The sequence below is a fragment of the Camellia sinensis genome, chromosome 8 (assembly GCF_055761805.1).
Source record: "Camellia sinensis isolate YWXY chromosome 8, ASM5576180v1, whole genome shotgun sequence".
Lineage (NCBI taxonomy): Eukaryota > Viridiplantae > Streptophyta > Magnoliopsida > Ericales > Theaceae > Camellia > Camellia sinensis.
The window spans coordinates 54,113,190-54,124,276 of record NC_138968.1 but is presented as its reverse complement, the minus strand read 5'-3'; the positions used below and the strand labels follow the sequence as shown (position 1 = coordinate 54,124,276).

Sequence of the window (11,087 nt, the reverse complement as noted above, 5' to 3'; positions counted from 1 at the left end):
TTCGGGCATCAGTATAGTGTGCCTAGTGAGATTCCACTACGGATCTCATCCAGTATCTCATGAAAATGATCATTAGCCTCTGCCCCTGTGTGACTGACTAGACTCCTCTAACCACTCAAAAACTGCCTCTGCCCCTGTGTGACTGACTAGACTCCTCTAACCACTCGAAAACTAATACAATGGTATTAGCACTAGCACGTGACAAACAATTTTACATTACACCAAAATTAAACACATAAAAATGTATATAGATTGATAAACTTTTACAACATTTATTGTTGAGGTTATATTTTGTGTAATCTTCTATATATATATATATAAACAGAAATCGTATCTTAAGCAAAAATTTTGGACCTAGTTTGATCAAAGACAACATATGATCGCATAATTTGGATAATCAAAAAAATTTGACAAGAATTGAACTTGAATTGAAAATGGGAGACTTCATAGTTAATCCATGATAGTTTAACTTCCTTGTAAGTATTCAGTGTGATTGGTGCCCCAATATTATCCAATGTATATATATATGTAATATGAGAAATATGTGATTTCATTTTACTCAATTTTTTTTTTATTTTTTTAACTACTCAATTCGAAAAAGAAAAATTATTCAGGTAATATATTTGGACGGGCGTAAATAACTACTCAAGTCCCCATCCAGCTTTCCGCAGCAACTATTATAATTGCAAAGAGACAAAATAACAACTCCAAATTCATGATGTGAAAGACCAGGTTTGGTCGGTTTGCTCTCATTATTATGACCAATTTCAAATTGCACTGCCATTGCCAGCCCCACACACATATACAACACAAGATGATCCAATAACCCCAACCATCGACTTTTGATTGGGCCCTACTTGGACCATACATATCAAACAGCAGCAAAAGCTCTTTTCCATAACATACTACATCCTCTAGAGATCCAATACATACACAAAACCACATTAAAAAGAAAAAACGAAAAAACAAAAGAGGATAATCAACGGCTAGAAATGAAAGCATGTGAATCCAAATATGATCATGATCATCATTTGGACTTGAAGGGAATTGCTCTGATCACGACCTGGTGATACAAAGCTGCGAGTGCTGCTCCAATAAATGGTCCCACCCAAAAAATCCACTGTAAATCAATCGACAAAGCAAAACAACACCACCCATTTATATGAGTAAACGACGAACAAAATCAAACCTCTCTGATTACATGTTGCTTTTATATGTATATATGTGGACTACATATAAACTATCAACAATGGTAGGTATCATGAAAAATCTTTCATGAAAATAATCATGAAAATTTTGTAACTCTTATATTACACTTAGAATAAAGCACCACACACTAATCAAGGTAATTCAAGAATCATAAATCTTTCATGAATATTTTCATGAAAAAAATTCAATGATCCCTAACTTTTCTCATAAACTATTGAAAAGAAAGAAAGGTTTGTGAGTGGAGCTTACATGGTCATCCCATGCGTGGTCCTTGTTGTAGACAATGGCTGCACCCAGACTCCTTGCTGGGTTGATACCTGTACCAGTTATGGGAATGGTGGCCAAGTGCACCAAGAATACCGCGAACCCAATTGGCAATGGTGCCAAAATCTGCATTCCACCATCATCTCACAGATCATCAACACCACCAACAATATCTATCTATATAAATATATGCATATGTGTGTGGTATAAGTTTAAATATTGGCTAATTTGTAAAAAGCATCTTACTGATACCAATACACTCATATGTTATTGAAATAAAATCGGAGGCAACTATACTTCGGTTCACAATATGCTGTTTGGATTATAAGCATACCACAAGCCTTATTTTAATAATTCGAGTTAATTATTTTTTAAACCATAACGTATAACTATTTATGAAAAAAATCAGATCGATTCGATAATCATAACTACATTAGTGTGTAGTATTTAGTTGCAAAAAATTAAATGACAAATATTATATATATTTTAGGCACCGTTTGGGAAGATGATTTGGAGCTTTTTTTGTCTATTTTAGTCACAAAAGATAAAATAGACTATTTTAATCACAACAAACAAAACATCACATTCAACTCATAATCATTACACTCATCTCTCACAAAAAAATTCAAAAAATTCAAAAAATCATTCCCAAACCAAGTTTTTGAGGCAGGCTAAAATAGTCAAAAAAACTAAAAAGTCAAAAAACTAACCCACTTCCCAAACGAAGTCTTAGTCATGCATCACTTAATTGCTGATAATGCCAAAAAAATAATGTGTGGATGATATTTATTGAACTCTTATATAAGCAGAACATACTCTCTATTTTAATTTGTTAGTTCCTTTTAAGAATTTTTAAGTTTTGTAAGGAACATATATCATTACATTTAAATTTAAAATTTAAAATATTTTTTCATTAATATTTCTATTTTTAAAAAAATTTAATAGATTTATAATTACTCAAAAAAATAATTTTAAAAAATCAAATATTTTTTACTTTTAACTTTTCAAATGCGACTATCATTTTGCAACATTTCAAAACAAAATAGTGGGCCGTAAAGGTAGGCTTGGTTTGAGTTTTAGAGATGCCTTTTAGAAAAAAAATTCTAAAAAATTGTTTGGTTTGAGATTTTTCTCAAAAAAATTTTAAAATCACTTTCTCTCTCTTACACATCAATCAATCACATGTTTTCTCTTCTCTCTCATTCTCAATCACTTTTTCTCTCACATACATTTACTCAATTACAACAAAATATCAAATCATCACAAACTCCCAAATTCCAAAACTACTTTCAAAATATACAAGCAAACAAATCAAAATTTTTTTTAAAACAACTCCCTCGAATTTTTTTCAAAAACAAACCAAACAAGCAAATATTTTCAGCATTTTTGTAGGCGGGGCCGGCTTGGACGCAAGGCAGGCAAAGTCGCCGCTTTGAAAGCCGGCCCTGTTTGTAGGTAACATTGGTCGAAAAACATTTGTGGGAGAGAGAACAGGAGAGGAATTTGAGCTTACAGGGACGTGGGAGTCTCTGGCACTACGCTTGGCGTCAGTGGCGGAGAAGACGGTGTAAACAAGGACAAAGGTACCGACGATCTCAGCACCAAGGCCATCGCCTTTGGTGTAACCAGGGTTAACAACGTTGGCCCCACCACCAAGCATCACGTACTTGCTGCTGCTTTGGAAGCCCTTCACCACAGCAGCTCCGCATATCGCACCAAGGCACTGCATCACCATGTAAAACACCGCCCTCGTCAACGACAACTTCCGAGCCAATAGCAGCCCAAACGTCACCGCTGGGTTTATATGCCCCCCTGTTCACATACATTAGTTAGGCAGCAATTACACTAACGCTCAAACATTTTGTATAATGAAATGTAGTATGTGAATTTAGTGTGTGTGGAACCTGAGATGCCGGCAGTGCAGTAGACGAGGGCGAAGATCATGCCGCCGAAGGACCATGCGATGCCTTGAATTCCGACCGTTGAGCACTTGGTTTTGGACTGAACTACACCCATCACCGTCAAAATGGTGATGTATAGGAAGAGAAAAGTGGCCATGAACTCCGCGATCCCAGCTCTGTAGAACGACCACGAAGTCAGCTCGCTTGGTTCGAACAGCGGCGCCGGAGGTGGCTCCTTGTAGTCCTTGTCTCCGCCCTGTGCCGCTGTCCCGATCGGTTGCCTCTCTGTGAACTTGTTGGCTCCCAATCTCACATCCTCCTCCTTGCCCTCCATCTCTCTCTCTCTCTCTCTAACACAAATCGCTACAAATTCTCTCTCTAGACTAGAGCAGTGGTGGTGAGTGAATGGTGGCTGCTGATGAAGAGGGAGTGGGGAGTGATGGGTCTATATATAGCAGGGCCTTTGCAGACGTTGAAGACAAGTGGTGCAGGCTCCAAATCAGTCGACTCCAACTGAATTTTAGTAGGTATAAATTTATTTATTAAAATTTTAATCGAAGGTCAATAAAAATTTAATAAATTGAACTTGAGCTAAATTAGTTTAGACTTGACTAGAATTCAAATTTATGCACGAGTTTATAAATTCATACTCGCATATGAAATTAAAATTACGATTAAAATTTTAATTATATAATTATATATACAATATATATAAATATTTTAAAAAATTAATATTTTATCAAAATAATAATATCTACTACTAATACTATATAAATGTACTATCTCTAGTTAATTATTATTTATATTTATATTTATATTTATATTTTTAAAATATATAAATAATATATTTATCTTATTTTTATACATATTTTTACATTATTTAATATATAAATAATAAATATTAAACAAGCTAACTAAACTTTACAACGTTTAGAGTTATTTATTAAAAATTTAACGGGTTGATACTTAAATAAAAAAAACAAAAAAGAATTAATGAATCCAATTCAAACAAACTCTAATCGAATTGAGTTTGAACCTGTTCGAGACGAGCATGTACATTTGCAACCCTGAGTGGTGTGACCAAGTGATGTACATAAATCATTTTAATTTTGTTATCCTACGACCGACCACTCATAATTCATTTCTTTCATTAGTGTAGTAGAAGGACTAAAATACCCTTTGTGCGATTCATGAAAACGACGTTGCTTTGGTCGGTTGGGCCATTTATTCTTGTGAGGCTAAATCCTAGCTGGCAAATTCTCCTCCACACATCTGCAACGTTCATATGAGGCCTGCCGGCCCAACTTCAGACTACATATGGAAAAAAGGAAGTTTGGTTTGGTACTACTATTGTTGCCAAAAGAAATGTAATTGTCACCGTTTATTTTAGGAGTTTAGTTTGTCTACGGTGTATGATCGAGATAGGTTGGTGTTGTTTGAATTTATTTTGTTGCCGTTTGACAAGTCGGTTTGGAGTGGGTTGGTATTAAAAAAATATAAAAAATAAAATAAAATATTATATTTAAATTATAATTATATTCAGTATGTTTAGTTTCAGCTTTTTAAATTCAGATTTCTAAAAATTTTATTTTTTATTTTTCATATTTTTTTGTTTTTAGTGAATATTTTTAAAATTTTAAGTAATTTTTTTAGCTTTTTAGATACACTTTACTTAGATGTATCTGAAATAGTAAAATATTTGTGAAAAAATATTTTAAAAAATTAATAAATATACAAAAATATAAAAATATATTGAATTTTCATACTTTTTTATTTTTTGGTATTTAGTGTATTTTTTAAAGTTTTTTTCACAAATATTATACTTTTTAAATGTATTTATGTTAGGTGTGTCTAAAAATTAAAAAAAAATGCTTGAAATATTAAAAAAATTCATTGAAAACATTAAAATACGAAAAATAAAAAAGTAAAATTTTTTGAAAACTATTTTTTAAAAACTAGAACTAAACAAGCTGATTATTTTTTTAAAAAAAATTTAAAAATCAAAAAATTCTTTCCAAATAGAGTTAATTTAGTTATGTTAAATAAGTAAAAAAGTCAGACTAAAAAATTCTTTTCAAATGAACCCTTTGTTTTTTTTTTTTAACATTATTTATTAAAAAAAATTAAGTTAATTTAATAATTATAACATATTTAATTTATTATATTTATCTTTAAAAAACTAAAAAAAGTTAAAAATAATTTTTTTTTTTTTGGACAAATAAGATAACTTGAACAAGTTACAATTATCAACTTAATTTTTTATATGAATAATATAAATAAAAAGCCTTACAAAATAAATAATTTAAATCATTAAAATAAACCTCATGGAGTAGTAAATTTTATAAATCCAGACAACACCTCTAATTCAAATAAAAAAGTCCAGTCCATATTTTTATCTGATACATCAGTCAAATTGTCAATAAAATTATTAATATTGTATTAACAAAAAGGATAAATATAGCATTATATTAAAATATAATAATGTAAATTATTGATAAAATTGATTTTATTCATATAATGTGAATAAAACACGACTTTTCCTTAGTTGAAAATAATAACGATATATATATAAATGTATTGACTGTAAATAAATTGAACAACTATATCGCTGTTGGTAATTGAAAAATAATATTTCCCATTAAATTTTATTTAGATATTTTATTATTATTTTATAAAAAAATAAGTGCAAAGAAGATTTTCATATAATGGGACAGATGTGAGACAAAAGGTCAGCCCCTCATATGTATGAGTCTAACATATTTGTCTCACATCTATGTTTTATTTTATATTTTATATTTTTCATATTTATACATAATGTTAATAAAATAAATTTTTTTTTCAATAAATTGACTTTTTAGTCTCACCAAATGAAACGTTAGCAATAATTAAAGTTTGTTAAATTTTTTTAATATTAACATCTTAACATGAGAAAATTTAAGAGAGCCGTAAAGCCCAACACAGGTCTTATTTTGACAATTTGAACGTTCACTTTTTAAGATTCATTGAATAAAATATTAAAGCAAAAAATAAGATGATCGGATATCAGTAATTATATGTTTGAATCAAATTTGTATTACAAAAATAGATGGTTATTCTTAAAATATAATTTGTCGTCCATTTTTTTAAAACAAATATAATTCAAACATATAACTACTGATATCTAATCATCTTATTTTTGCATAAATATTTTACTCAACAAATCCATAAAAGTGAATGATTCATACCACCAAAGGCCTACCAAATCCAAAAGGTCTCTCAAATTGAGATGACAACATAAAAAATGTCAAACTCTTATATTGAGATGTGAACATGATTTATGTTAAAATATAATTCTTTTAGCAAACCAACATAATTTTTTTTTTTTTTTATGATTTTTTGAATTAGCTTCGTGTTATTTTTAATCATAGCAATCATTATACTTCATTGTTTGAAAAACTCAAACCAAATTATGTTTTTTTGCTGTGTTTTTGGCAATTAAGTTAAAAGTCAGCTTATTAATTCTTTGATTTTTTTGGATCACATTATTTTTTTATTTTTTTTTGCATATTTTTTCAAAAAAAAAAACTAAAAAATTAGCTTTTAACCTATATATTTTTATATCATATTATATTTATTACTGGAAAAATTAGTGAAACATCCTTCTTAAACTTTTTATAGTAGGAGAGGTCTAAGATATTTTTTTTATTAGTTAAGGTCCCTCAACATTTTCACATAGAAAATTCAACTCAAAGAAAATTTGCTCGAGTCATAGAAATTTTGCACAACTCAGAAAAATTTCAACCCCGACTCAGAGAAAATTGAAATTTCTCTGAGTCGGATTTTTGAGTTAAATTTTCTCTGTAAAAATGTTGAGAGACCTTAACTACTGTAAAAATATTGTATGTTATTTATCTTATAAAATCTTAATATTAAGGATTTTAAAAAAAGTTTCTTTTTATTATTTTATTTATCAAAATAATATTGGAATAATAAACTCAGTATTTATATATATATATATATATATATATGTATGTATATATCAAATGTAATAGTGAAAATTAAATTGATATATCAAACGAAAAAGACATATACTTACAAGTGTCCCATAATTATTGTTTAATATTAAAAAAAATACAAAAACATGTTTTAGAAATGTTCAAAAAAAATTGAAACAAAGCTTAAAATTAATAAAAAAAATAACTTAAATTTTAATTTTCTCTTCTTTCTTTTTTTAAAAAAATATCAGGACACTTGTTAACCCAATTCAATGACAAAATATGATAGCAAAAATTGATAAGAATAATGCTTGGGACCCCCTTTTGGGGGTCACCCCCTCACCTCCCTTTGCCATGTGGCGGGTGGTGATTGGAGGAGCAGGAAAAAAAAGAAAAAGAAAATGTAACCAATGAGAGAGAGAGGGGGTCAAAGGGGTGGAAGGAAAAGGGGGATGAATCATTATTGAATTGATAATCATTATAGCAATATTCTAAAATATACTCCATCCATCCCATATTCATAGTCCTTGCTGAAAATTTTAAACTTTTTAAGAAAACATAATCATTATACTTTGAATTCAATTTTTAAAAGTTTAATTTCAAAAATACTTTTCTATTCTCATTTTTAAACATATTTATAGTTACTTTACAAGTGCTAATTTTGAAAAAAAAATTAATTTTTAATTTTGACTTTTCAAAATAGATATGCATTTTGAGACAATAAAAAATAAAAGAATGGATCAACAAAATACAACCGAAGGAGAATATAGATTTGAATACTTGGAGCTTTTACTTGGACGTGTGGTGAGTTGGATGGATATGATTTGGGCAGGCGGCAAACGGAGAGAGGGTGTTGTTGCGGTCACAGCAGTTATGGTTGTGCTTTTGGAGAGGGTTTTTCAAATGTTTTTTTGATAATTTAAATCGTTTTTATTGTAAGGTTCGTCAAGTAAATTATTCATAAAAAAAAATTAAGTTGATTGGATATTTATAACCCTATAATCAAAATATATTTATTTATAAAAAAATTAACAGTTAACCTAACTTTCATAAATTTTTAAAACGATGCCGCTACGTAGCTCAAAAATGTGATGTTTCGGGAGGTCCGAATTTAGTTTTGTACTCAACTTGTTGCTGCTGGTCAACACACCCAGACATTTCATTTGGACAAAAAAAAGAAAAAAGAAAAATAGAACAGAAAGAGAGAGAGAGAGAGAGAGAAGAGCACCGTATGGTAGAACAGAGAGAGAGAGGTAGCTATTACCAAACACATTTCTGCTATGGTGAACTGATTCCATTTTTTTTTTTAAAATGAAAACAACCTTGCTAGGAAACATCAAACAGTTAAGTGTTTAAATTTTCAAAACAAAGGGGTTCAGGAATTGTGCCTGGTACCTATTGAAGGGGTTCAAGAATTGTTATTTTTTTCTTCACAAGTTACATATATGGACCATTTTTTATGCCCAGATCAGTGAATTGATTCCAAATTTTTTTTTTTAAAATGAAAACAACTTTGTTTGAAAACATCAAACATCAAACATTATTTAAGCCTTCGTTCGCCATTGCTGTCGTAGGCCATTGTTCGTCCTCCGTCGTTGTTCGTCTTGCTCCGTCGTCGTCCGTCCTTGTTCGTTCACCCTCCTACCGCGACCAAAGAGTGATGGGAAGGTTTACCAGAGACAAGAGGGATCGCAGAGATCTATGGAATGAGAGGGATGAGTAGAGAGAGATGTGGATGAGCAGAGAGAGAGGTGAGTGTGATGAGTGTTTCAATCCTTTTTTTCATTCGAGAATATAGTAAAAGAGAAGATAGGAAAGCCAAAGAGATAGAGAGGAGAGAGAAAACTACTTTCGAGCCAATCGAGCAGAAGACTTTCGAGTTACGGAGCATTTTTTTTTTTAAAAATAATTAGGATATAATTATGAGGTTATGAATATCTGATTAATTTAATTTTTTACAATATAAACGATTTAAATTATCAAAAAATATTCGGAAAGACCTCTCAAAAAGGGAAAGCAGTAACTAGTGTGCCTTAAGGCACAGTAGCATCCCTTATCTGGCAGCATAGGCCTGGTTTAGAAAGGTTAACACTTAGATCACATCATTTGAAAAATACTCTTCTATTCTTATTTTTAAATATATTTATAATTACTTTACAAGCGGTAATTTTAAAAAATTTTAGATTTAAAATTTTGACTTTTCATAATAAATATGAATTTTGAGAATTTTGAGATAATAAAAAAAAATAATGGATGAATAAAATGAAACAGAAGCAGTACATAGACTTGAATATTTGGAGGATGTATGGTGAGTTTGATGGATATGATTTGGGCAGGCAGCAGAGGCCTCGTTTGGAAAGGTAAAAAAAATATATATATAATTTATTAGCTTATTTGAATCACATCATAATCTCTCTATTTTTTGTACATTTTTAATTTTTAATTTTTTATTTTTTTATAATAAGTTAATAAATCAAAAAAAAAAGTCACTCCCGAAATCATATATATATATATATATATATATAAGTGGGGTTTTTTTTTAATTTTTAAGATCCTTAATATTACAATTTTAAGAGATAAATGACATCTCAAACTTTCATATACCTCATGTTCCTCAAAAACATGCGCCTCTTCCTCCAAAATTATTGGACTAAAATATCCTTGAGTTTTACATTCAAACTTTCAAAACTTAAAAATTCAATAACTTTTGATTTAGATGTCCTTTTTTAACAAAAATTATGTTTTTGGAATGTTCTCATCGAGATCTATCAAATAAGATCTGTGATGAATATGAAATTCAGAACAAACAAAATTGACAAAATTTCACTGAGTTAAAAATCAACATGAAAGTAAATTTCTCTAAATACATTTACAGAGAAATTTTAGAGAAAATTAAACATGCAAATAAATTTCTCTAACTACATTTGTAGAGAAATTTCAAAGAAAATCAAATGTGTAGAGAAAATCAACACGCAATTCAATTTCTATTGCTACATTTGCAGAGAAATTTCAAAAATAAAAAATAAAAAATCAAATGTGTTAGAAAAAATCAACAGGCAAGTAAATTTCTCTTACCACATTTGCGAAGAAAATCAACGTGACAGAAAAATTTCAGATATAGGTCCAGTGAAATTTCATATTACAAATGTGTAATAGCCAAAGAAAATCAATATGACAAAACAATTTTAGATATATGTTCAAGTGAAGTTTCTCTAGTATAAGTCCAACGAAATTTCAAAAAAAAATTCTCTTCACGAATAAATTTGTTTGGTATAGGTCTACAAAAATTTCAGCAAATCCTCCAAATTCATTAGTATGGGTCTAGAGAAATTTTAGCAGGTTCTCCAAATTCTTTAGTATGGGTCCAGAGAAATTTCTCTAGTATAGGTCTAGAGAAATTTGTTGAAGAGAAATTTCAACAAGTCCTTAAAATTCTCTGGTATAGGTCCAGAGAAAACTACCTGGTATAAGTCCTTTGAAATTTCTATGGTATAGATCTAGAAAAATTTCACTAAATCCTTTAAATTCTGTGGTATAGGTCCAAAGAAATTTCATCGGGTCCTCCGAATTCCTTAAGATCCGTGAGTTTATTATTGTCTATGATCATAAACTCTTTATTCTTCAGCAAATAGACTAAGAGCCCATCATCATGGTAATAGAAGAGGTCAACGGGTGAACGTGACTGTGAAGGAAACAGAAGGGGTTCGGAACTTAGCGTCGAAGACATAGACAAGACCGG

At 29.8% G+C, this 11,087-nt stretch overlaps 1 protein-coding gene across 1 annotated transcript; it reads right to left on the bottom strand.

Annotated features, from left to right (window-relative positions):
• Positions 1-716: 716 nt before the first annotated feature.
• Positions 717-3,880, bottom strand: LOC114297616 (aquaporin PIP1-2). Its single transcript, XM_028242073.2, has 4 exons — positions 3,378-3,880; positions 2,987-3,285; positions 1,459-1,599; positions 717-1,120 (listed from the first exon to the last, which is right to left on the bottom strand). Exons 1-4 carry the CDS (start codon positions 3,706-3,708, stop codon positions 1,028-1,030), a joined length of 864 nt encoding a protein of 287 aa, XP_028097874.1. The 5' UTR covers positions 3,709-3,880; the 3' UTR covers positions 717-1,027.
• Positions 3,881-11,087: the final 7,207 nt, after the last annotated feature.